At 56.3% G+C, this 24,072-nt stretch overlaps 17 protein-coding genes across 17 annotated transcripts; 8 read left to right on the plus strand and 9 right to left on the minus strand.

Moving 5' to 3' along the window:
• Positions 1–213: 213 nt before the first annotated feature.
• Positions 214–3,159, plus strand: KL928_000009 (uncharacterized protein; the record flags this gene model as incomplete). The annotated part of the gene is made up of 1 exon (XM_043206645.1): positions 214–3,159. One exon carries the CDS (start codon positions 214–216, stop codon positions 3,157–3,159), a length of 2,946 nt encoding a protein of 981 aa, XP_043061904.1.
• An 88-nt stretch (positions 3,160–3,247) lies between these two features.
• KL928_000010 (uncharacterized protein) lies at positions 3,248–4,891 on the minus strand (the record flags this gene model as incomplete). The annotated part of the gene is made up of 1 exon (XM_043201316.1): positions 3,248–4,891. One exon carries the CDS (start codon positions 4,889–4,891, stop codon positions 3,248–3,250), a length of 1,644 nt encoding a protein of 547 aa, XP_043061905.1.
• Positions 4,892–5,101: 210 nt separating this feature from the next.
• Positions 5,102–5,392, minus strand: KL928_000011 (uncharacterized protein; the record flags this gene model as incomplete). Its single annotated transcript, XM_043201427.1, has 1 exon — positions 5,102–5,392. The coding sequence occupies one exon, from the start codon at positions 5,390–5,392 to the stop codon at positions 5,102–5,104; it is 291 nt and encodes a 96-aa protein (XP_043061906.1).
• A 125-nt stretch (positions 5,393–5,517) lies between these two features.
• KL928_000012 (uncharacterized protein) lies at positions 5,518–5,856 on the minus strand (the record flags this gene model as incomplete). Its single annotated transcript, XM_043201538.1, has 2 exons — positions 5,518–5,669; positions 5,769–5,856. The coding sequence occupies 2 exons, from the start codon at positions 5,854–5,856 to the stop codon at positions 5,518–5,520; spliced, it is 240 nt and encodes a 79-aa protein (XP_043061907.1).
• A 523-nt stretch (positions 5,857–6,379) lies between these two features.
• On the plus strand, positions 6,380–6,957 carry KL928_000013 (uncharacterized protein; the record flags this gene model as incomplete). Its single annotated transcript, XM_043201649.1, has 2 exons — positions 6,380–6,522; positions 6,594–6,957. 2 exons carry the CDS (start codon positions 6,380–6,382, stop codon positions 6,955–6,957), a joined length of 507 nt encoding a protein of 168 aa, XP_043061908.1.
• A 217-nt stretch (positions 6,958–7,174) lies between these two features.
• On the minus strand, positions 7,175–7,843 carry KL928_000014 (uncharacterized protein; the record flags this gene model as incomplete). The annotated part of the gene is made up of 2 exons (XM_043201760.1): positions 7,175–7,576; positions 7,646–7,843. 2 exons carry the CDS (start codon positions 7,841–7,843, stop codon positions 7,175–7,177), a joined length of 600 nt encoding a protein of 199 aa, XP_043061909.1.
• A 160-nt stretch (positions 7,844–8,003) lies between these two features.
• On the minus strand, positions 8,004–9,971 carry KL928_000015 (uncharacterized protein; the record flags this gene model as incomplete). The annotated part of the gene is made up of 1 exon (XM_043201871.1): positions 8,004–9,971. The coding sequence occupies one exon, from the start codon at positions 9,969–9,971 to the stop codon at positions 8,004–8,006; it is 1,968 nt and encodes a 655-aa protein (XP_043061910.1).
• Positions 9,972–10,044: 73 nt separating this feature from the next.
• Positions 10,045–11,015, plus strand: KL928_000016 (uncharacterized protein; the record flags this gene model as incomplete). Its single annotated transcript, XM_043201982.1, has 2 exons — positions 10,045–10,420; positions 10,504–11,015. The coding sequence occupies 2 exons, from the start codon at positions 10,045–10,047 to the stop codon at positions 11,013–11,015; spliced, it is 888 nt and encodes a 295-aa protein (XP_043061911.1).
• A 91-nt stretch (positions 11,016–11,106) lies between these two features.
• On the minus strand, positions 11,107–13,536 carry KL928_000017 (uncharacterized protein; the record flags this gene model as incomplete). The annotated part of the gene is made up of 1 exon (XM_043202093.1): positions 11,107–13,536. One exon carries the CDS (start codon positions 13,534–13,536, stop codon positions 11,107–11,109), a length of 2,430 nt encoding a protein of 809 aa, XP_043061912.1.
• Positions 13,537–13,925: 389 nt separating this feature from the next.
• On the plus strand, positions 13,926–14,249 carry KL928_000018 (uncharacterized protein; the record flags this gene model as incomplete). Its single annotated transcript, XM_043202204.1, has 1 exon — positions 13,926–14,249. The coding sequence occupies one exon, from the start codon at positions 13,926–13,928 to the stop codon at positions 14,247–14,249; it is 324 nt and encodes a 107-aa protein (XP_043061913.1).
• Positions 14,250–14,277: 28 nt separating this feature from the next.
• Positions 14,278–16,089, minus strand: KL928_000019 (uncharacterized protein; the record flags this gene model as incomplete). Its single annotated transcript, XM_043202315.1, has 1 exon — positions 14,278–16,089. One exon carries the CDS (start codon positions 16,087–16,089, stop codon positions 14,278–14,280), a length of 1,812 nt encoding a protein of 603 aa, XP_043061914.1.
• Positions 16,090–16,338: 249 nt separating this feature from the next.
• KL928_000020 (uncharacterized protein) lies at positions 16,339–16,830 on the plus strand (the record flags this gene model as incomplete). Its single annotated transcript, XM_043202427.1, has 1 exon — positions 16,339–16,830. The coding sequence occupies one exon, from the start codon at positions 16,339–16,341 to the stop codon at positions 16,828–16,830; it is 492 nt and encodes a 163-aa protein (XP_043061915.1).
• A 364-nt stretch (positions 16,831–17,194) lies between these two features.
• KL928_000021 (uncharacterized protein) lies at positions 17,195–18,811 on the plus strand (the record flags this gene model as incomplete). The annotated part of the gene is made up of 1 exon (XM_043202538.1): positions 17,195–18,811. The coding sequence occupies one exon, from the start codon at positions 17,195–17,197 to the stop codon at positions 18,809–18,811; it is 1,617 nt and encodes a 538-aa protein (XP_043061916.1).
• Positions 18,812–18,828: 17 nt separating this feature from the next.
• KL928_000022 (uncharacterized protein) lies at positions 18,829–20,673 on the minus strand (the record flags this gene model as incomplete). Its single annotated transcript, XM_043202649.1, has 1 exon — positions 18,829–20,673. The coding sequence occupies one exon, from the start codon at positions 20,671–20,673 to the stop codon at positions 18,829–18,831; it is 1,845 nt and encodes a 614-aa protein (XP_043061917.1).
• A 151-nt stretch (positions 20,674–20,824) lies between these two features.
• On the plus strand, positions 20,825–21,679 carry KL928_000023 (uncharacterized protein; the record flags this gene model as incomplete). Its single annotated transcript, XM_043202760.1, has 1 exon — positions 20,825–21,679. One exon carries the CDS (start codon positions 20,825–20,827, stop codon positions 21,677–21,679), a length of 855 nt encoding a protein of 284 aa, XP_043061918.1.
• A 178-nt stretch (positions 21,680–21,857) lies between these two features.
• KL928_000024 (uncharacterized protein) lies at positions 21,858–22,940 on the plus strand (the record flags this gene model as incomplete). The annotated part of the gene is made up of 1 exon (XM_043202871.1): positions 21,858–22,940. The coding sequence occupies one exon, from the start codon at positions 21,858–21,860 to the stop codon at positions 22,938–22,940; it is 1,083 nt and encodes a 360-aa protein (XP_043061919.1).
• A 39-nt stretch (positions 22,941–22,979) lies between these two features.
• Positions 22,980–24,071, minus strand: KL928_000025 (uncharacterized protein; the record flags this gene model as incomplete). The annotated part of the gene is made up of 2 exons (XM_043202982.1): positions 22,980–23,520; positions 23,587–24,071. 2 exons carry the CDS (start codon positions 24,069–24,071, stop codon positions 22,980–22,982), a joined length of 1,026 nt encoding a protein of 341 aa, XP_043061920.1.
• Between the last annotated feature and the right edge of the window lies 1 nt (position 24,072).

Consider the following 24,072-nt stretch of genomic DNA (forward strand, 5'->3'; position numbering starts at 1 on the left):
AGTTGCCTTTTTTCGCTTATCGCGCAGATCCAAAGACCGCGATAAGAAAAGTCGTTTGCGAGAAAATGTTTTTTTTAGGTATTGCCGACGATAAGCCAAGTGGCTGGAAAGTTGGAGGTTTGTCAGCGCTCATTCCGTCGGGATGTGCGGCTTTGCCTCTGAAAGCTCGAGGATAACTGAAAATACTAGAATAGTTACTGAACTCAGCTATTCATGGTCAACCAGAAACTGCTTATAGGAGTCGACGTTGGTGGCACAAACACCGACTCGGTGCTGATTAACCCGCTTTCACTGGACACTAAGAACCGTGGCGTGCTCGCGTGGAACAAGTCTGCCACAACGGCCGATGTTTCGGACGGAATCCAGAAGGCTATCAGGAGTCTGCTGACGGATTGTCCAGATGTGGCCAAAGACGAGATTGCTTCGGTCACAATTGGAACCACTCACTTCATCAACGCGGTCATTGAACAGGACGCCGCGAAGCTGGAAAAAGTCGCCGTTCTCCGGCTGAGCACCAACTACTCCAAGTATGCTCCCCCGTTTTCCGACTTTCCTGGCGGGCTCCGGTCCGTTATGGAAGGATACACGGCCATTTTGAAAGGTGGCCACAGAATTGACGGAACAGAGGTCCAGCCGTTGGACGAAGCTTCGGTCAGAGAACACGCGCTCAAAATTCGCGATTTGGGGCTCAACTCTATCGTGATCAACGGACAGTTTGCCCCAATGTACCATGGGCACGAACAACGGGCAGCAGAGGTTGTGCGCTCGGTTCTCCCAAAAGCCAACATTGTTCTCTCCAGTACAATTTCGACGATCGGCTTTATTGAGCGCGAGGACGCCTCCATCATCAACGCCTCGATCATGTCTTTTGCCAGGAAGATCATTCTGTCGTTCAAAAACGCCATTCGCCAGATCGGACTGGAGTGTCCGCTTCTTCTCACCCAGAACGACGGAACGGTCGTTTCCACCGTGGAAGCCATGAAAACGCCGGTCAAAACATTCTCGTCGGGAGCCACCAATTCCATGAGAGGAGCAGCTATTTTGTGCGCCGAGGAAGAATGGACCAAAGGCCAGTCGATCATTGTGGCGGACATTGGCGGAACCACAACTGACGTTGGTCTGCTGCTTCCTTCAGGTTTTCCGCGCCAGTCTTCTGCGTACTCCTTTATTGCCGGCGTGAGAACTAACTTCTCGATGCCACACGTGGAGTCCATCGGTCTCGGGGGCGGCTCTATAGTCAAGATCGCCGAGGATATCACTATTGGGCCGGAATCAACAGGTGCAAACCTGCTTACGGAGGGACTGGTGTTTGGAGGGAAGACCACAACTGCGACAGACGTGACGGTTGCAATTGGTCTGGAAGACGAAACTGTTGAAGATAAAAGCATATTCCAGGTTGGCGACGGCCAGAAGGTGGTTGGCAAGTTTTCCGATGACGTGAAGCAGGCGTTTCAGCAGGAAGTTAGGGAAATGCTGGAAAATGCCATTGATAGAATGAAAACGTCTCCGGAACCAATTCCCGTGCTGCTCGTCGGGGGAGGGTCGATGATTGCTCCACAGGAGCTGGACGGAGCAAGCAAAGTGTTTCGGCCTCCATTCTTTGGAGTGGTCAACGCCATTGGAGCGGCGGTGGGCAAAATCTCTGCCCATGTTCAGGCTATCAAACGGATGGAGCCGTCAGACGACAAGGACGTTGTTCTGCAGCAGCTGAAGCTCCAAGCCGTGGAAAAGGCTGTGGCCAAGGGGGCCATCAGAGACTCTTTGGTTTATGACGATATAGTCGTGAACCCGATTCCGTACGTTCCAAACACGATCGAGTTCATGGTGAAAGTTATTGGTGAGGTTGACTACCAAGCCATGCACTATTCTGTTCCTGAAGAAGGAGATGGCGAGCCCGAGGAGTCTGGAGGCAGTGTTGCAAAACACTCTGAGACCTCTGCAAACTATATTGAGCACAATCTGAAGTTTGACGTCGGCTCGTACAGACCGCTCGTTAACAGCGAAAAAGAGTGGATCTTATCAGAAATTGACTGTGAATTTTTGAGGATCGGTACATATATTTTGGGATGTGGTGGAGGCGGAACGCCGTACCACCATTATCTGGCCCTGAGACATATGGTTCGCGCTGGCAAGCCTGTGAAAGTAATCAGGCCGCAGGACTTCCCGAAATACCAAAAGGACGACGGTGCCGTTGTTGCAGTCGGCTACGCGGGATCTCCAACAGTCGGTCTGGAACAACTTTCGGGCGACGAGATGGTGCACGGCTACAATTTGGTGAAGCGGTTCAGCAACGTTACGCCCCAAGCGTCGCTTCCATGGGAGATTGGAGGCGGAAACGGTCTAACGGGGCTCAAAATAGCGGCAGATCTGGGTATCCCATGTGTGGATTCAGATTTCATGGGCAGAGCGTATCCCCTGTTATGGCAGATGATTCCCGTCTGCTACTCCGAGCAGCCGTGTTTCCCACCCTGTGCGCTTGCAGACGGCAACGGAACGACCATGCTGCTTTCTGAGGCTGCCAGCGACGTGATTGTGGAGAAAGTGTTTAGGGCAGCGTTATCAGAGATCGGAGCGCATTGTGGTATGGTTTCGTTTATGACGGCTGAGGATATTTCACAGAGGAGTATCCACAATACCACGTCGCTCGCTTGGAAGGTAGGAAGAGCTGTTCACGCTGCTCGACAGAACTCCGAGGTGCAAAATTGCGCCGAGTACATTATTGAGGCCTGTGGTGGAGCCGATACTGCGAAGAAGATATTCACTGGAAAAATTGTTCGTGTTGATAGACGGCTGTTCAAGGGCCACGTTTATGGAGAAATCGATGTCAAGGACGAACACAGCGATGCGGTGATGACGATTCCGTTCAAGAACGAAAATATCTACTGCGAGCTGGATGAAAATGGCAGCAAGAAAATCACAGCTTCAGTGCCGGACCTAATATCCGTCAACGACGCAGAGACAGGCGAGGCACTGGGCACACAGGACTATCGGTACGGGCTGCACGTATTTGTCCTTGTGATTTCTCCAAGCACGAGATGGACAGACACGGCCGAGGCGCTCAAAACAGGAGGCCCGTCCAGCTTTGGCTACGATTTCGAGTACACGCCGATCGGAACTTACGTAAAGCCTTCCAGCGTGATAGACGAATATTCGAGCTAGAGCCGTCGGGATCACAAGGGTCCAAGTAGCGGAATTCGCGTACGCAATTATAGTTATAAATAGATACACTCGCTCCAATTTTCTGGCACTAGGCCCACAGGAATGTGAGAAGTTTCCAGCCTCTGAGCGGCTCAGAAGGAGGCTCTGGCTTGCTGTGGTAGTCCTCCATCAGGGCTGGAAGACAAATCTCCTCTAAGGGCACCTGTTTGGTCTTCTTGATGAACTTGTATCCGAGATAGAAGACCACAAACAGAATCGGAGAGCAGTAGGACGAGAACAGCGTGGAGGTGTCCCAGTGGCCGTGGATGAAGGTCGTGAAGCCGCCGGTGACGAGCAGAAGGACCGAGCCAAAGAGCGAGATCCACGCACTGGCCTTGGCGATCTTGTTGGTGTAAGGAAGGTCGCTGCGGCTGTAGCCCTGGACCGCGAGAGCCTTGTTCATTCTGATGTTGTTGATCGAGATGATGACCCACTCCAGAAGCAGGACCGACGACGTGATGTTCTGGAACCAGCTGAACACGTTGGCTGCCGTGGAGTCCAGCGTCATGTACGCCAAGGTCATGAAGACCAGTCCAATAGCCACCCCCACGTAAGGCACCTTGAGCTTCTTGCTGCTCTTGAGCAGAATTCTAGGCGCCTGGCCCTTGGCAGCGAGAGAAAACAGGATCCGCGAGGTCTGGGTGATGCCGAGGTTCGACTCAGACCACGCAGACGACAGTGTCAAAGCGTTGACGATGTCTGGGAGCACTTTGATACCGGCTTTTTCAAAAGCAATCACATATGGCGAGTGTGCGGCTGTGCCGTCGCTGGTTGCAATTTTTGGGTCGTCGTACGGAACAATGATGCTCAGAATGAACACTGCGATCATGTACAGCCCAACAACTCTGTACAGGATTCTCTTTGCGGCCTTCGGAATGTTGGTACGAGGGTTTCTGGTCTCTCCAGCCAGCAGAGCAATGCCTTGGACTCCTCCGTAGGCATACACCACAGAAGACAGGGCAGCCCAGAAACCAATGAACTGTCCCACGCTGCCGCTCTTGATGTACGACGCGAACGGACCAGGATCCTTCCAGTAGTGGAATCCCAGTCTTTCCTGGCCCTTGACTCCGCCAAGGTCGACCACGAGTCCCGCCAAGACAAGAATGAGAATCAGAGCGATTTTCAGCAGCGCAAACACAAACTCGACCTCACCGTAGATCCGGATGGAGAAAATGTTGGTGAAACAGATGGGAACCATGTAGACGGTGATCCAGACGCCCGGAGACAGGCCGCTCCAGTACTGCATAATAAGAGCGGTGGAAACGAGCGGGCCGGGAAGAATGGCGTTCCAGACTTTGAGCCAGCCCAACGCAAAGCCAACGGCGTCGTCGATGAAGATCTCTGCGTGGCGGATGGTGGACCCGGTCAACGGAGCCAGCGCAGCCACCTCGGCAAGCGCCATCTGGTTCATGCCCACAATCAGACCCACAATCAGGTACGACAGACACATACCGACAGGCCCAGTCTTGGCAAGCGTTCCTCCGCTGCTGAGGAACAAACCGGTACCAAACACACCGACCAGCGTTATCATGCCGATGTGTCTTTCTTTCAGAGCTCTATGCAGATGGGCGTCGTCCTCTGCGAAGATCTCGATGCCTGCTGCCTCTTCGGCATCGTGGATGCTGATCGTTTCTAGAACAGCAGTGGTCTTTTTGTCGATGGCGTCGACTTCTTTGGAGCTTTCTGGTTGCATAATTTGAAGGGCGAGATGGGAGGCTTCTGGCTGCTTTTTAATGTGTCGCTACCGCGGATCCTTTGGCTCTATATTGCCGGCACTCTCTGGCTGCCATGCAAACATGTCAAGATATCATGCAACCCATGCTGCAACCACAGCTGACGCCGTCTGTTTTGGGTACCCCGAATAAGCAGCTCGTGCGTTTGATGCGTCGAATCAGGTGGCCAGCTAATCAAATAGCTGGCTTTGGCCCCGTTGCTTATCTTTTGACGTCAGAAATAATTTTTTCTGTGCGGCACTGCACGCACATCTAACAGCCAAGATAAGAGATTGCTTGGAGAAGAGACTATTTGTTCCGCGCAAAAACTGGCCTCCAAATTTCGCAGGAAAAGCTGTCTTTTTTCGTCGATTTAGTCCGCCGCCAGGCTTGGCGTTCTTGCCGTCTTGGCTACTCGTTTCACTGGGCACAGCAACACCACTATAGCTGGTAGGGCCTGTATAGGAGCCACAACTAAGCATTTTTGGGCGTAGTCACCGCTCCCGAATCGGTGCAGCACTCGTTGTGGCCTATCTGTTCATGCAGTGTCCGCCACACCGATTTTGGTCAGGGCGCGATTGGAAAACCACCACTCAGACAGTTCTGGCTACACCGTTGTAGTCTCAACAGCCACAAACAAAGATGGACCACTAGCCGGTGTTTTCAAGAGCTGCCTCTGGTTTGCCTGACACAGCCGTTTCAGGATAATTTCACAGTTGCGCTGCGGTGCTGGCTGCCAAGGTGCTTCAGCCGTAGTGTCTACGTCGAGTCTGATTCAGACTCAGAATGGCTCCTACTCGACTTCGAAAGGCAATGAACTCGTCAGATAGTACTGTTATACTCTATCTTCTCTCCAACCCTTCTGGATATCATCATTTTGTAAAACAATCAAACCAGGTCTCTGCGAAAGGGCCAGCGAGTCGTCAAACACAGAACACCTTTCCATGCTACCAGTGGAATTGTTGACGTTTCGGTGCAGTTATGCCTCAAAAGCATGCCTGATGAAATCTCGCAGATACCTTGTACCACGTATATTCCCGCCTCGCAAAACTTTCCTGGCCGTCTTGATGTTTAAATCCGCGCAACGCACGTCAAAATGTCTTCGACGCTTTCACAGCGCTTCTACGCTTTCTCGCTGGCCCCTTCCACCCCAGCAGCCTCTGCTGTTTTCCATCACTCCCCCCTTTGCTTCCTGACCCTGTGCAAACCAGTTCGGCCAAGGCTCAACCTTATCAGCCAAACGTATCTGGCAGTCGCCAGGTGCAGCTGCATATTTTTGAGGCTCAACGGCTATCCAGACAAGACACGTACAACCTGTATCCAAAGAGATGGCGGTGGCTGTAGATTACGTTGCCTCCTTATCTCTGTATATACTGATAATCCACGCAAGATTGCGCACCTCTTCTGCGCCCAACGCCGTCCACCGGATATCACATTTTCTCCGCTGTCGGAAAATTCTCTTTTATCTTATGCGTCTCCTGTCCGCTATCAACAACTGGCTCGTTCTAGACGAGTCCGACAACGCTAGGAACAGAGACATCGTGCCCATCCCCGTGCACCGCCGCAGATGGAAGCTTGACGGGTTTGTGTCGTACTGGGCCATCAGCTCGATGTGCGCGGTCACGTGGGCCGGCGGCTCCTCCATCATGTACATGGGGCTTACCGGAGGCCAGACGATCGGAGTGATTGTAGTTGGAAACCTGCTAATCTCCGTTTCGGCTCTGGTGAACAGTATCTACGGCACCAAGTACCACATTGGCTATTCTGTGTTCCAGCGCGTGGTTTTCGGAGTGAAGGGTTCTGTGGTCGGTGTGCTCGTCAGATCCATTCTGTCGGTGATGTGGTTTGCGTACCAGGCGTGGCTGGGCGGCCTGTGCGTCAACATCGTGCTGAGCTCGTGGAGCCAGTCGTATCTGAACATGACGAACACGCTTCCCGACTCCGTCCCGATGACGACTCAGGAGCTGATTGGGTACATTGTATACCTGCTAATCAGCGTGCCTGTGCTCATGGTGCCCCCAGAATACTACTCACCGTTCCTCGCTAGTGGCTCGCTATGTATTTTTTTCATTGGCATCGGAATTACTGCGTGGGCAGTGGTGGACAACGGGAACAGCTACGGCACGATGATGACCGAGCGGCTGGGCACGTCCGGCAGTATGGGCTGGGCCTGGGTATACGGGATCAACAGCTGGTACTCGAGTCTGGTCGCAGGCATCTCAAACCAGTCAGATTACTCGAGGTTCAATAAGAAGGAGTGGCACTCACACTTGGGGATTCTGGTCGGCTGCAACGTTGCCGGGTTCATTGTCCCGCTTTTTGGGATTGTCACGGCGAGCGCGCTGGCTGAAAAATACGGCCAGGAGTTCTGGATGCCCAACGATATCTGTATGTTCTGGTTGCAGCAGAATTACACGGCGAAAGCGCGCGCGGCAGCGTTTTTCTGCGGTGTCGGCCTGACGGTGTCCCAGCTCGGCGTCAACTGTGTCGGCAACGCCATCAGTGGCGGCATGGACCTTGCGTCGGTTTTTCCACGCTACATCAACATCAGAAGGGGCGCGATTCTGTGTCTTCTGCTGTCCTGGCCCACGCAGCCGTGGCTCTTCTTCAACTCGTCCTCCACGTTTCTGACCGTCATGTCGTCTTTCTCCGTTTTCATCACGCCGCTAGTGGCCATCTACCTGTGTGAATTCTTCATCGTCAGAAAAGGCATCATCAAGCTGTCTGACTGCTACGTTTTCAGCGAAAAAAGCATTTATTGGTACACCGGCGGCGTGAACTGGCGAAGTCTGGTGAGCTTTGTGTGTGGCTCCGCTCCCGGGCTGCCCGGCCTTATCAACGCCGCGAACCCAAACATCGCCATCAGCGCCGGGGCAATGCGTCTGTACTACGGCTCGTTTATTTTCCAGTTTGCAATTACTCTCGCTATCCATTATTTTCTGACATTTTTTTTCAGAGTGCCGATAGGAGAGCGAGACTTGGAAGACTACTTTGACACGTACAGCCCTGAGGAGTGCGCCAGGCTCGGCATGATCCCGTACGCGGGACAAGTGTTTGAGGGCGAGGACCCTGAATTTGTTGTGATAGAAGAGTCTAAGTAGAGACATTAAACTCTGTGCAAACGGAAACTGGCTCCATGTACTTGCCGACCGGCACATACTCGATCGTCTCGAAAGCGCGGCCAAACCCTTTCGGCCCGCCCACGGCCACGGCCTTTGGCGTCGTCCACTGGTCAGACGCGGCGATCACGATCACGTGCACAATCAGCCCGTATCTGTAGTCCTGCGTCCCGACAGCGTTCCCGTCCATATCGAGGAACGTGATCAGGTCTGGCACGGAGCACAGGGGTTTTTCGCCTCCGTGCCCGTCGATTTCTGAGACGACAATGTTCTCGTTCTTGAACGGGACGCGGATTTTCTTTTTGGGGCCCTCAACGCTCTCTAGCTCTGCAACCCCGTAGCCGTAGCCGCGTAGCAGTTTTTTTTCCACAGACACGATTTTGCCCCTGAAGACGCACTTGGCGGTGTCCGGACCGCCGCAGGCGCCGACGATCCTCTGCGGGAGATTGTCGAGGTCAGAGGCCGCGCGGGCGCAAAACACCTGGCGGCCGATTCGCCAGGCCAGCGAGAGCGGGTTTTTAATGGTTTCCCGCGCCATTCTGTCCACATCCAGCGAGGCCCCCACACACGCACACGAGACGCCGTGCTGGTACATGGCGTCTCTAATGATCTCCTCCATCTGGACGTCATCTTTGGCAGAAGTGATCAAAAGCGACAAACCGTTGCCGTCCGACAGAGAACCGTATGGGAACCCGTGGCCGTCGTTGCAGACCGACGGCAGAGACTGCCATTGCGTGGGGTACGCTCGTCCCATGAGGTCTAAGTCGAGACACGGCACGTTTCTGTGGTACGCCGTCCAGAGACCAGACAGCCCGTTGCCGCCTCCGATTTCAAATAGCAGCACGCCGTCGGCCTTCTTTCCCTCCCAGCGCTCAATGATATCAAACGCCTCGAGCATCTCGTCTCCGTGCAGGCGCTCGCTCGAGATCGTGGGCGAGCCGCAGTAGCCAACCGTGGGCGCCGTGCCCCTGCCCCCGGTTCTGCGCGAGAACTCGTCCAGAGTCGCAACCTTGATCTCGGCGCCTTGTCTGATCATCCGCTTGAGCTCCACCACAGAGCTGTTGGGGTTTCCGCCGCCGCCGCATCCCAAAATGTACGCTCCAGCGCCGATAAAATCGATGTCTGTTGGCGACAGTATCCACTCGCTATTTTTCACGCACGGCTTGTACGTTTCGTAATTAAATGGAGCAGGGGCAGACTTTTCGACATTCGCGCTCTTGAACACCTCCCCGCCCGCGTAGTCCACAGTGGCGAGCGCTCTGGTCGACTCAAACGCCCGTGCGTAGTCAACGTCGCCAATCACCTTGACGGAGAAGAAGTGCACGTTGTCTACGTACGGCACGGCGTCGGAGACGACGCTAACGACCTCGACAGAGTCTCTAAGCGCTCCTTTGGCCACACACGTCTCGACAGCGCGCGAAGTCAGCTCGTCGACCGTCTGCTGCCTGGCTGTCTCCGTCCCGTCGATGTGTCTCATCTCAGACACCTCGGACGACATTTTGCCCAGAGCCGCGCCAATGGCGTTGGCAACCTGGAAAAACGGCGGCTTGACCACCTTGGACGTGCCCTTCAGCCTGTCTGGCGCAATGAACGAGCCGCCGCCCACGAAAACGGTCGGAATGTCGTCCGGCGCCGTCTTCATGCGGTCGATGACGGTCTCCAGCGCGGAGGCCACGGTTTTCTCGAACTCGGCCTTGAACCCGGCCCCAAACCGGCCGGCTACCCTCTGCGGGTCGCCCATTAGACACTTTTTGTCCACCACGCCCTTTTCGTCCACCATCTTTGCAACAGTCACGTCAGACGCCGTGACGGTGTCTCCGCCAAATAGAACGCCCCTGCTGACCATCTCGGCGCCCGTGGAGTCCGGGCCGACCCTGACGCGGCCGGCCTCGTGCCGCACGATCGATCCACCGCCCAGACCAATGCTTTCCACCTGCGGCATCGAAAAGTTGACTCTTACGCCGCCAGCGTGCGAGTACGTGGCCGACTGGCGCGGGAACCCGCTCGCAAGCAGCATGCCCACGTCGGTGGTGGTTCCCCCCACGTCGCACACGACGACGTTGCGGCCTTTGACGGCCGGATCCTGCGAGCACAGAACGGCAGCTCCGCGCATCGAGTTGGTGGCTCCCGACGAAAACGTTCTCACAGGCGTTTCCAGCGCGTCCTGCACAGAAAGCACGGTGCCGTCGTTCTGGGACAGCAGGACCGAGCAGTCGAGCCCGTTGCGTCTGGCCGCGTGGACAAAGGAGGAGATGATCCTGCGGCCGAACCGTTTGATCGCGGCGTTCAAAATCGCGGCGTTCTCGCGCTCGACGATGCCGATGCCGGAGATTCGGTGCGACAGCACCACGTCGCAGCCGGGGATCTCCTCGCGGATGACCTGGGCGGCGCGTAGCTCGTGCGTGCGGTCGACGCTGGCAAACGTGGCCACGACGACGACGGTGCGAAGTCCGAGCCGTTTGATTTGGTGGCAGTGCTGCCTGATTTCAGACTCGTTCAGCGGCCTGATCTCCGTGCCGTCGACCTGCACGCCGCCGTCGAGCACGGCCGCGTAGCCGTTGACGACCGCCGCCAGGTCGGCGGGAAAGTCGCTGAACGGCGGCGAGCCTCTGCCGTACGGCCCCGCGAGACGCAGCACGGCCACTTTCTCGAGCCGGCTCGAGTCGCGCTCGACAACGGCGTTGATGAAGTGCGTCGTGCCGATGGTGACGGCCGCGATCTGGTCTCTGGAGAAGCGGCTGTCTGGCGCGTCCAGAACGGCCCTGATGGCGTTCTCGATGCCGCCAGACACGTCCGGCGTGGTGGCGGCCTTGTGCCACGCGAGCACGCCGCGGTCGGCGGCGGCCAGCCGGGCAGGGTCGAGCACAACAAGGTCGGAGTTTGTGCCCCCGACGTCGATGCCGATGACGAGGTTCCTGGACATGAGGCTGTCAATGGCTGCAATGGCGGTTTAAGCGTACCTGTTGAAAATCTGCACCTGTATTAAATAAATACCTATACAGAAAATGCGGCTATACCGCACGAAAGAAATGAAAACTTTTATCAGATCCGGGATCTGGAAACGACGGACCGTGTGTCTAGATGGACAACGTGCCCGTCAGCTGGATGTCCAGGACGCTCTTGCCGACGTAGACCGCGTAGTCGCCCTGCTGCAGGGCCCAGTTCTGGTTCTCGACGTCCCACGTGCTCAAGTCACGCCGGGTCAGGTCAAACACAAACGTCTGGGTCTCGCCAGGGGCGATGGAGACCTTGTCGAAGCCACGCAGAACGCGGCCCGGACCGTTAGGGATCTCCACGTACAGCTGGGCCACCTCGGCGGCAGTGACGTTGCCCGAGTTCGTGACGTCGCACGTGACCGTGGCAACCACCTCCCACAGGTTAGGGTTGCCTCCCTGGACGAGCGTGGCCTCTGGAGGGAACTGGGCGGTGTCTGCGCCCTGCTTGGTGATGGAGATGTTGGCGTAGTCAAACGTCGTGTACGTGAGACCGTAGCCGAACTCGTAGCGCGGCGTGATGTTGTACTTGAGGAAGTGCTTGTAGTCGATGTACAGGCCCTCGGTGAAGTTGTCCTGAGGGTAGTACTGGTCGACGGTGCCCTCTGGGACGATAGGGCTCAGCAGGCTGCCGTAGTCGGACTCGTTCTTGGCCACGGTGTATGGCAGTCTACCAGATGGAGACTGGTTGCCGTACAGCACGTCGATCAGAGCCTGGCCGGAGTCCTGGCCCGGCAGGTGAGCAAACACCAGGGCAGTCACGTTCTCGTGGTCGATCCAGCTGTCCACAATGCGCACACCGGCGTTGTGGACCACAACGATGGTGTTGCTGCACTTGGAAGCGACGTTCTTGACGAGCTCGTCAGAGTAGTCGTCGCGCAGCGTTGGTCTGTCCCAGCCCTCGGACGAGGCGTCGTTGATGAAGACGATGCAGGCGTCGTTGCCGCCGTTGACCTTTGGGTCCTGGTCGATGAAGTTCCAGCTGAGCCACGTGCCGTCCTGCTTGGCCTGGCGCACAAAGGCGTCGTACGGAGCATCGACGTAGGACGGCGTGTTGGCACCGGAGCCAGAGCCGACAAAGAATGTGCCGTTCAGAGCAACGTCGGGGCCGCTCTGCGTAGGGTCGTACGACGACAGGAACAGCCTCCAGATGTCTTCGATGTTGATGTCGGTGCCGTTGGAGTAGGTAAGCGTGTTGGTGAGCCCGAAATTCCAGAGCTCGAGACTCGTGCCCAACAGGAAGTTTCTGGCACTGGCAGTGGCGTCGTAGCCATACAGGCCGAGCGCGCGAGGCTTCTTGAGCGGCAGCGCGTTGTCCTTGTTCTTGAGCAGAACGTGGCCCTCGACGGCTCCCTGCAAAATGGTGTCTGCAGAGGCCGGGTCACGTGCGTCGACCAGGTCGTGCGGCTGGGTCAGGTCGTACGGCAGGCCGAAACCAGGGTCCTCGATCTCGGCGAGCTTGTACCACGCGGCAACAATACGGGTGACCATGTCGTCGAGTCTGCTCTGCGCCATGGTGCCGTTGTTGATGGCCTCGACCAGTGTGCCGTTCTCCCAGAAAACAGAGTCGGGCATGGCAAGGTCGAGCCCCGACTCGGCGCTGGCAATGCCAGAGTGCTGGGCGTCCCAGTCAGACACCACAAAGCCCTGGAACGCAAGCTCCTCCTTGAGCAGGCCGTTCATCACCTTGCTGTTCTCGCACGCGTACGAGTTGTTGATTCTGTTGTAGCTGCACATGACAGAACCGGCGCCGGCCTTGATGGCGTCCTGGAACGGCCACATGTACAGCTCGTGCATGGTTTTGTCGTCGACGTTGGACGAGATCGACTGGTTGTGGGTGCCCTCGATCAGGCCGAACTGCGGGTTTCTGCTGGCTTCCTGCTCGTAGGCCACCAGGTGCTTGACGCACGCAATAACCGACTCCTGCAGGCCGCGGATGGTCTCGCCCGTCAGGGCGCCCGACAGGTACGGGTCGTTCGAGAAGCCCTCCCAGTTGCGGCCGCCGCGGGCGATCTTGCCGACGGGGCCTGTCACAGGGCCCAGCGCGACGTTGACGCCCTTGTTGCGGAACTCTCCACCCATGTGGAGCGATCTTTCGTACGCCAGGCCCTTGTTCCACGAGGCGCCCACATGCAGGCCTGCTGGGTACGAGTTGACCATGTCTGTGCCACGGACACCGTTACCGGCGTCCTGCAGACACAGGCCAGGGAAGTTGAGCCGAGGAACGCTGCCCGACATACCAGAGCAGCCGGTCGTGGTCACCGAATAGCCGTAGGTGACGTTGTTTTTCTCCTCGTTGGTCATCTGGTCGACGAGCGCCTTGGCCTTGTTAAGCGCCTCGGCCCAGTCGTCGACGCCAGAAATCTGGGGGCTGGGGTAGACGGGCTCGGAGCGGCCGTAGGACCAGTAGTGCTCGAGCTCCTCGAAGTCGATGTCGTCTCTCTTAACGACCGCGGCGCCGTTGGAGGTGGCCAGCAGCGCAGCGAAAGAAGCTAAGACTAGGAAGTTCTTCATGGTGGATGGAAATAGGGGAGACAGACGCCGGTATTTATAGTGTTTTTGGGGAAGCACTGGTGACCTCACATTTTGCAAATTGCCCGATCGGATTAATATGGAGAGAAATGCAGGTTATGTATTGTTATGCACGGCGTCAGCATTAGTAACAGTCTAAATTGGATTCTGGGGTAGCGAGAAACGCTGGCGGCAAAATCGGTCTGAGGGGCGATTGAGTGCCAATTGAGTGGGAGAACCGGCTGTGAGCAACCACCTTGCCATTCCACTCGACCAGCTTCCAAGACGTTGTGTGAAACGTCTCATTAGCGTCTATTTTGCTCTCCCCGCTTCGGTCACCAACGCTATTGTCCCACTATGGCAGAATTCTCGTGGAAAAACTTTTCCATACAATGGAATATGCGAGATTTCTGTGGGGTACCCTCGATCTGCACGCATTGTCCCCAGACGATCGCTATTGTTGTGTCGACGACCGGGGAAATTTGCCGCCGGTGTTTTCATCGGCGGTCATTGTCCCGTCTGCAGGTGTCGAGGACGTTCCAGGCCAGACGCTGCCGGTCTGGGAATTGCTGCTTCCCGAACGGGGATCTTGGATCTGTGGACGAATCGGAGAATCGCCCCGATGCTGGTCTGCCCGCCGCTTTTCAATGTGCTCACTGCTCCGTCCCTATGCAAAGCCCCCCCACGGACGGCACATGGGGCTACAAATTGGGTAAAGGGTCTTTCTTCGTTATATTCTGCAGTTTAGTTGCCGCTCCCCTCCTGGAGAGCAGCGATAATTTCGTACACACCGTATGCGCCAGGGTCTGGCGGAAAGTCCGTCTCGTTGTCCTCGATCCCCACGTAACTGGCCCGGCCCAGTTTGGGTTGCATTTTCCGAGTTGCCTCTGCAGCTGTGTGCGCCACTTCAATGGCCTGACCCAGGTTCTTCGACTGCGAGAATTCACGACAGAACGGAATCAGAACGTCCATCACCGTGCGGTCGCCCTCGCGCGCCTTGGTGAAATTGCACAGGTTATCAATTGCATAGTCCATTGCGTCGGCAAAGACCACTGCCAGCGGCTTCTCGTTGCTCTCCAGCAACAGCTCGAGCTTGTTGGTCAGGCCCTGCAGGAAAATGTACAGAATAGCGCCCAGCGTTCCGCCCATCGAGTCCTTGACGACCTTAAGCAGCGACGTGAGCGTCTGCAGCAACGACCCGCTTTCTGTGAACCGGTCTTTTTCCAGACGGTCCAGAACGGCCTCGGCGCCAATCTTGAGGCCTTCTCCACAATCGCCGTCCCCCATCTTGGTGTCCCAGATAGTCAATTCCGGCTCTCTGGCAATCACATTGCGAACAGCCGTTCTAATAACTGACTCCAACGTTTCCGGACGCACATTGGCGTCTCCTTTAGCAGGTAGCTTTTCTGTGGCAGAGTCCTCGTCGTAGTGCTTGAAGTCGTCAATCACACGGCTCTGGACGTCAATTGGCTCCAAAGAGGTGTAGTAGTTGGCCGGCCAGTTCGACGCCCGCACAGGCTTGTCTAGGTATTCAAACAGCTTCTCAACAGGAAAGTCTGCGGTAGCCGCCTTGGTCACGTTGAACAGCGTCAGTGTGAATATCTGCGCGTTGAAGCTGGTCACAAAGTGGCCGTGGTACACCCTCGTGATGTCCAGCCCGTAGTCGCGTTTCAGCTGCTGCACGGTCTCTGTCAGGACGGCCAGCAGCTCGAAATGCGACACCCCACCCAAGTTGTTGAGCTGCAGGACGATCTTGTCGCCCTTGTCGTACTGGAAGTACCCTCTTTCCGGGTCTGTGGTGTCCAGAATGTACCTGAGCAGGATCTGCACAAGCTCCTCGTTGGCCGGAACGTAGTCGAGCCGCTTCACGCCGGGCTCGTTGTGCACACCAAGCCCTAGCTCCAACTCATTCTGCTTCAACTGGCCCCAGTCGGTGGTGGCATCGTGCGTGGGGATGTGCACGTGATCGAGCCCCGCGTTAACAGAGGCGATGTTGGCGTTGACAGACACGCCCAGCTTGTACACGGTGTCGATGTCGTGGTACTCGTCTGCACACGCACCAAGCACCTTGGCCATGAGCGTGATTCCGCTGAGCGTTCTGCGGCCGACGCGGTCGCTTTTGGACCGCGGAACGGCCACATCGTCTGTCGTCCGCAAAATGCGGATCCTGTCCTCGCCGTACTTGTTGACGAGTTCCTGCGCAGCCATGCCAAAATACAGGTTATCGCCGGTGTAGTTGGTTATGAGGAAGATGGTACCCGCGTCAGAATGGACCACTTTCTCTGCTGCCTGGATGTTTCTGTAGTTTGGCGAAGCAAAAATTTCTCCTTGGACGGAGGCAGTGAGCATGCCGTCGGCGACAAAACCGTACCAGCCAGGCTCGTGGCCAGACCCCCCACCAGAGATCAGGGCCACTTTTTTGGAGTCGAACTTGTTGTTAAAAAGGACACGTTCTTTGGATAGGAGAGACAGGTTTGGGTTTTCGTAAATTGCTCCCTTGAGAGCAAAATTGACCGTGGAAAACGGGTCTTTTGGCAGAAAGTGCTTGCTGGACATTGCGAACAGCAGACGCCTGTGTAGAGAACGTATTTATACTTCCCCACCCAGGTTGTCGTTGCTCGTCCGCCAAGGGCCACCTCGAGATTGAAAATGCACTCCTAAGTGTCCTAATGAGGAAATTTTGGCGACTAGTTTCCAGGCGGAATTCCAACGACGACGTTCATTCGTGAAGACGGGTGGTTTGCCCCATTGAGCACCAGAGCACAAGGTATATATACCTTCCTGTGTGGGGCTGACCCCATCAAAATGACCAACAAAAAATTCAGAGTTATTGTGGGCAGCGATACTGCCGGCTACGAGTACAAGGAGGCCATCAAAAAGGATCTCGAAAACAATCCGTTGATTGAATCTGTCACCGACGTTGGCGTCTTTGGCACAGACAAGGAGGTTGCGTATCCCTTGGTGGCCATCGAGTGCGCGGAGAGAATTGCGCGGGGGGAAGCCGACAGAGGAGTTTTGATCTGCGGCACTGGGCTGGGTGTTGCTCTGAGTGCCAACAAAGTGGCAGGGATCCGCGCAGTGACAGCACACGACTCGTTCAGCGTGGAGCGGTCTATTCTGTCCAATAACTGCCAGATCCTGTGCATGGGCCAGCGGGTAATCGGACTTCAACTGGCAAGAAGACTGGTCAAAGAGTGGTTTACGTACACGTTCGACGAGACAAGCGCATCTGCGGAGAAGGTCGCCACGCTGCTGGAGTACGAACAGAAACACCTAAGTAATCCTATATCGGACTAGATCCGAGGGGAAATAATTCCTAGATCTGGACAGCAATTGTTGGTATAACTTGCCGCAAGAGTCACGAATAATTGACTGGTAAAGCCTGAATCAGTAGCAGAGTGCGTTTCGCAAGAGCCGCTGAGGCTTACCGCATTTTTCGGTGGAGCGTAGCTTGTCTGTCCCAATACGGTAACCTAGGCGTATGTGAAACATAAGCCGTCAAACATTTTTGTGGGGTAAAATAGTCCGGGGTCAAAAAATATTGCATGCGGGAGGTAGAATTTCTATAGAGAGAAAACAATGCAGCTGCAGACTGACGTAATCTGTTTCTCTCGCGTCACTATAAATACTGGCGACAATCCCCTGTAGCCGTATCATAAACATGTCTTCCGATAACAAAGTGGAAAAATCACCGGCTCAAGAGGGCTATTACCCCAAGTTTTTGGGTCTGAGCGGCCAGACTCTGCAGAACACCGTCAGCCTGATGGCTTCGGTTGGATTTCTGCTCTTCGGATATGACCAAGGAGTTATGGGCTCTCTTTTGACTCTGGAGTCATTTAGAGACACCTTCCCTTCAATCGACACGGTCAGACACGCAGACGCTGCCACGATGCAGGGATTCACGATCGCCGTGTATGAGATCGGGTGTTTGGCGGGGGCTCTGGCGACGCTTTATCTCGGAGACAAGCTCGGCAGACTGCGGTGTATTTTCATTGGCTGTGTCGTGATGACGATCGGAGCCATCTTGCAATGTACAGCCTTCAGCGTTGGCCATCTTATTGTCGGCCGGATTGTCACCGGTCTCGGTAACGGGTTCAACACGAGTACGATTCCCATGTGGCAGGCCGAGTGCTCGAAGCCAACCTCCAGAGGAAAACTTGTGATGATGTCAGGTGCGCTGATCACGGGAGGCATTGCTCTTTCGTACTGGGTGGATTTCGGGTTCTACTTCACCAAAGGCTCTGTTGCATGGCGGTTCCCTGTGGCGTTCCAGATGATCTTCCCGATCGTTATTGTGCCCTTCATCATGAAGCTCCCAGAATCGCCTAGATGGCTCATCAAAAAGGGCCACTACGAAAAAGCCAGAATCGTGTTTGCGAGCCTGGACGGCGTGTCCACGACGGACCCAGAAGTCGAGGAGCAGATCACCGACGTGCGCGTTTCGCTGCTCGAGGAAAATCTCGACGGCGGCGACACGTTCACGGCCAGCAAGCTGTTCACCCAGGGCGAGCACAGAGACTTTCACAGAATGTGTCTTGGTCTGTGGTCGCAGATCTTCCAGCAGATCACCGGTATCAACCTGATCACGTACTATGCGGGCACGCTGTTCGAGAGCTACATTGGAATGACGGCGTTCAACTCGCGGATTCTGGCCGCGTGCAACGGAACGGAGTATTTCCTTGCGTCGTGGATTCCGTTCTTTGTGATTGAGAACGTCGGCAGACGGAAACTCATGCTCTTTGGTGCCGCAGGACAGTCCATCACCATGGCCATGCTGACGGTGACAATGTACCTGTCTGGGGAAAAAGATGACAGCCGCGCGGCCATCGCGGCGGCCGTGCTGCTCTTTGTGTTCAACACCTTCTTCGCCATCGGCTGGCTCGGCATGACGTGGCTGTACCCGGCCGAAATCCCGCCGCTCAGTATCCGGGCCCCGGCAAACGCCATCTCGACCGCCGGAAACTGGTCGTTCAACTTCATGGTCGTCATGATCACGCCTATCGCGTTCAAGAACATCGACTTCTACACGTACGCTATCTTTGCCGTCATCAACGCGCTGATGGTGCCTAGCGTGTACTTCCTGTTCCCAGAGACTGCGGGCAGGTCGTTGGAGGACATGGACCACATTTTCTCGCAGTGCGACCCGTGGAAGCCGTGGCAGGTGGTCGGCATCGCCAGAAGACACCCAAGAACGCATGGCGTGGGTGCCGACGCCCGGCTGGAGCACGGCAAGGCCAGCGCCGAGAACATCGAAAACGCTACGGGGTCTAGCGAATGATATGTATTTGAATGTTACTAGTCGCCTTTACTCCAGAACTTCATCAGGTCGTTCATGCGCCACTGCGTGGCCCACCCGGTGGACTTCTCCACGTTGTGTAGCGCGTTGAGCAGGATGCCGTAGTCCTGGCGCGACGTCAGTATGAGTCCCGCCACGTACAGGGGCTGGATCGAGTTCGAGTAGGCGCCGTAGTCCGAATTCGTGATCGAGATGCCTATGATCCGCCGCGCGTGGTACACCATCGATACGCTCGGGTACATTGAGTTTTCCGCAGAAAGCTGCGATAGCCGCAGCGAGTGTGGCTTGTTCTGGATCATAAGAATGCACGACATGTGGTACATTTGCGTGGAGGAGATTGCCTGCGAGTTGGCAAAGAATATCCGTGGAAACCCGATCTTCGGGTCGTACACCTCGTACGTCTTGCTGAACAGGTCCTCAAAGCTCTGCTCCCACCGTCGCAGCCGCACCCACAGGTCCAGCCACTTCGACTTGTACTGGTCGTCTTCCTGCTCTCCGTACACCAGATTCACCACAAGCGACGCCAGATAGACAATGTAATTTCCGTGCATTTCTGGCGTGTCGAACGCCTTTTCGATCTCCTCGGCCGTCATGTTGGGCAGCACCCAGTGCTCCGACGGCAGAATGGTGGGGGACTCGTTGATGACCGAGTGGCAAACGTCCATGCGGATAAACACCCAGAACGTGGCGCGCTCGATCTTGTCGACGGCGAGCCCCGTGATGTTGTAGCTCTTGAGCAGCAGCACACAGCCCTCGAGATGCTGCTTCCAGTTGCGCGGCTCAGAGCTCATCATCTCAAACACACACAGGATCACGCAGGTGACGATGATGTAGATGTCGTTGGAGGTGTCGTTGTACGTGGGGGCGAGGTGGCGCAGCGACTCGTGGTACAGCGACACGGTCAGGCCCTTCGGGTAGTTGGCCACCTTGCTGTCGAACCAGCGCGACGACAAAGCGAGCACGGCGAACCGCAGCGCCGGCCGGCTCTTCATTTTCTGCGGGATCACGCGCACCATGGTCTTGTCGGTGTCGAACATGTCCATTCCTGCCCCCACGTTCTCCACGTAATTCTTCAGCAGCAAAATCTCCTGCTCCGGCTTGAGCACCACGGGCTCGTCAAAGTCCTTGACGGAGAACTTCTCCACGTTGACAAAATACTCCGTCAGCACCTCCTTCGGCAGCAGCGGCTCCAGCTTCGAGTTCGTCGTGAACGCGTTCACGTACATGTACTCGCGAAGGATGTGCGACAGGTCCAGATAGCTGTTTTCGTGCGTGGACGGGTAGTTCTGGCTGAACGCGTCCATGCTGAGCGGGTCGGATGACATCCCCGTCAACGAGGTGTAATCTGGGAACGGCGAGGTTGCGGGCGGCACAGTCGTTTTTTCAGTAATTGGCTGGTGAACTTGCGGCGGAGAAAGAAATCTGGACGGTAGAGTGGGCGTGAGCAGCGACGAAAGCGGCGATACCCGTTTGTGGTGAGGCGTCGCAGCGCTCAGTACGGGCTGGTCGTCATTGAGCGACGACACAGGCGACAATGGCCACTGCACCTTGGCCAGCTCTGGCGCCTCTTGCGGCTCCTTGCGATGCTGCTGTTTGGCAGGTTTTTTCTTCAGCAGCTGGTCCGCAACGTTGATAAACCCTGGCCACTCGCAGGCAAGCCCGTTGGACAGGCAGTAGGCACACTTGGACTCGCCGTTCTCGGTTGTGTGCTTGATCTCGTCGCACTTTCTGCGCTTGCGGCGACAGGTCAGACAGCCTGTCCTGGCTCGTTGCACTTCAGGCTTGCTGATTTTAGAGCGCGTGCTGGCTATGCCCGTCGCTCCGTGGGGTTGGCCAAGAGACATTGGAGAGTTCAAAGGGAAATGTAAGCGGCAACACGGTCTTAGTTATTCTGGGAGAATGGGAGATGCGTTCTCCAGATTTTATTTTTCGCCTCGCGCATCTTGCCGTTTTGGGTAGTTTAGCCGGGGAGCACGGACAGCAGGTATATGTGGGATGGCAACGCCGACTTCAGCACCAATGACTATCGTCTCAAGCCAAGAACCGTTCCAGAACCCTCCAGGCCCTGCTCTGCCGGCAAAGGCCCCCGACCTCTTCTCTCTGGCAGGCAAGGTGTGTGTTGTCACCGGCGCCGCGCGTGGAATCGGACTGGCCGTCGCAGAGGCGTTCGCGCAGTCCGGGGCACACGTCGTCTTGTGGGACCTCCAGGCGCCCGTCAAGGCCGCTGCGAGCATTGCCGAGGAGAACGGTGTGAGAGCAAAGGCCTACGGCGGCGACGTTACCGACCCAGACACGGTGGACCGCGTGGTGGACGAAATAGTGGCCGAGTTCAGCACGATCGACGTTTTCGTGGCCAACGCCGGCGTCAACATCCCGTCGGGCGACATTCTGAGCGAGCTCAACAGAGACGGAAAGAGATGGAACAGGGTCGTCGACATCAATCTGAACGGGGTGTTCTACTGTTCGCGGGCCGTTGGCAGAGTTTTCAAAAAAGCAGGCAGGGGCTCGCTGATTTTTACAGGCTCCATGTCGGGCCACATTGTCAACACGCCGATCGAGCACTCGGCCTACAACACCAGCAAGGCCGCCGTGATCCATCTAGCCAAGTCGCTGGCGGTCGAGTTCCGCGGTTTTGCGCGGGTCAACTCCGTGTCGCCCGGCTACATCGACACCGGCATTAACGGCTACGTGGACCCAGACACTCGCCGCAAGTGGCAGGACGAGATCCCGCTGGGCAGAGAGGGCCAGGTCAAGGAGATTGTCGGCGCGTACCTCTTCTTTGCCTCAGACGCCTCCACCTACGCAACTGGCTCTGATCTGGTCGTTGACGGAGGGTACACCATCAGATAGTGCTGCTGCAGCAACGACTAAATAAGGTATTTCAGAAAAACTTTTCCCCACAAAATCTAGTCCGGGGAAGCTCCCCAAATAGGCAATTTAGCCGTGTCTCCACACATGGCTAAAAACCCATTCCGAAGTGCATCCAAACCTTGCTATAAGTAGCGCTGCCCCAGATCGCAGTTCCCCAATGACTATCGCCCACAATCTCCCAAACCCATCGCTCCAAACCAACCCGGAACACACCCTCGAGCTCAAGGAGCAGCCGATCGAGCTGCCAGGCCCCGACGAGGTGCTGCTACGCATCCGTGCCACGGGAATCTGCGGGTCTGACGTCCACTACTGGAAACACGGCCAGATCGGCGAGCTCAAGGTCCGCGGAAACTGCATTCTCGGCCACGAGGCTGCCGGCGAGGTGATCGAGCTGGGCTCAGACGTGAAAAATTTCGAGATCGGCGACCGCGTCGCCATTGAGCCCCAGGATGCCTGCGGAAAGTGTTTCCTGTGTATCCAGGGAGACTACAACCTGTGCCAGGAGGTGGACTTTCTGTCTGTGTACCCCTGCCACGGCACCATCCAGAGATACCGGGTGATCAAGGCCAAGAACCTGTTCAAGCTGCCGGACAACATGACGTACGAGGAAGGCGCTCTGTGCGAGCCGCTCAGCGTGGCCTACCACGGAATCGAGCGCGCCCAGCTCGAGCTGGGCCGCGGGGCCATGATCTGCGGCGCCGGCCCAATTGGCCTGGCCACTCTGGCGCTGGCCAACGCGAGCGGAGCAGCTCCCCTGGTCATTTCCGATCTTTCTGCCGACAGACTGGCGTTTGCGAAGAAGCTTGTTCCACGAGTCCAGACGTACCAGATCGACCTTAAAAAGTCTGCTGAAGAGAACGCGGCTGGTATCAGAAAGCTGTTTGGTCCAAGAGAGGAAGACGCTCCGCCAAAGGTGCTGGAGTGCACGGGCACGGAAAACAGTATCATCACAGGAGCCTACGTTGTGAGACGGAGCGGCACGCTGATGGTGATTGGCGTGGGCAGAGACATCATCAACAACTTCCCGTTCATGCACCTGTCTTTTGGCGAGGTGGACGTCAAGTTCATCAACAGGTACCACCAGTCGTGGCCAGCTGTGATCCGGCTGATCAGCGACGGCATTGTGGACGTCAAGAGCTTTGTGAGCCACCGGTTCCCGCTGGAGAAGGCCGTGGAGGCGATCACTCTGTCAAGCGACCCAGCGCAGAGCAGTATCAAGGTGATTATTGAGGATAAGTAAGGAATTTATTAAATTAAATAACTGAAAAAATTAAATAAATCAATTTTCCTTTTCCTCCAGTTCTAGCGACGTGACACTCTTGAGTTTTGGATCCTCAATCAAAAACAGCAACGCCAGAATTGGTACGCAGAAACACAGCGCAATGATCAGAAATATGCGCTGCACGTAGTCGTAGGAGCTGACCAGCTGTGCCCTGGCCTCGCTGCCCCACGCGTGCTTCGTGATAAATTTCAACGGAGCCTCGTACGCCAGTGCTGCCATCTGAGGGTTTTGCATTTTTTTAGCGATCTGGCCGGGCAGAACCTGCGTCCAGATTGCGCCTGCAATGGACGACCCCACAGCAGAGCCCAGGCTCGTCATTGCCGAGTACAGCGCCGTGATGTTGGCCAGATACTCGTGGTTGACGTACGATTGCAACGACACTCTGACCTGGTGCGTGTAGCCGGCGGAGCCGATTCCCAAAAGCACCTGGCCGGCAATCATACCCCCCACGTACTCCTCGCCCGTCCGGTACCTGTACATGAGGCCGTACGCGATGAAAGAGATGCCTATTCCGGCAAACATGATGAGTCTCATTTTTCTGACCGCCACGATGATCAGGCCGAGAATTACGCCGCCGGTAGCCGCAGAAAAGCTGAACAGCGACGCTATCCGTGTCGCCGCCTTGACGCTTTGGTGGAACGCCACCACCAGCACCGTGTAGAGGTACTCACCTTCCAGTTCCCAGGCGACGCTGGACCAGAAGCCGATCACGAGTGCGGGAACCACAGAGCGGTGTTTGACGATCTCGCGGGTCAGAATCGGGTGCGAGGCGTACTTGCTTTCCCATACAACCACGAACGGGAGCAGCACGCCGCTGAGCACGAGCGGGACAATCACCTTGGCCGTGCGCCATTGCTGGTCTTCTCCGCCGGCCAAGGTGAACGGCGTGAGAAATAGGCCGATCACGAGCGCAGCACCGAGCACGCCGAGCGCGTCGAGCTGCCAGAACAGAATGTTCCAGAGGTCGAGCCAGAACCGTCTGCTGCAGATATGTGGCCGCTGCAGCTCCTCGTGCAAATCGCCGTTTTTCTCCGCCAAATACCGCATGTGCACAAGCATGAGCACGAGCGGGAGTCCGGCCACGGGCATG

This window comes from Ogataea angusta (assembly GCF_019207475.1).
Source record: "Ogataea angusta isolate 61-244 chromosome Unknown 61-244_NODE_1_length_1302399_cov_90.877568, whole genome shotgun sequence".
NCBI lineage: Eukaryota > Fungi > Ascomycota > Pichiomycetes > Pichiales > Pichiaceae > Ogataea > Ogataea angusta.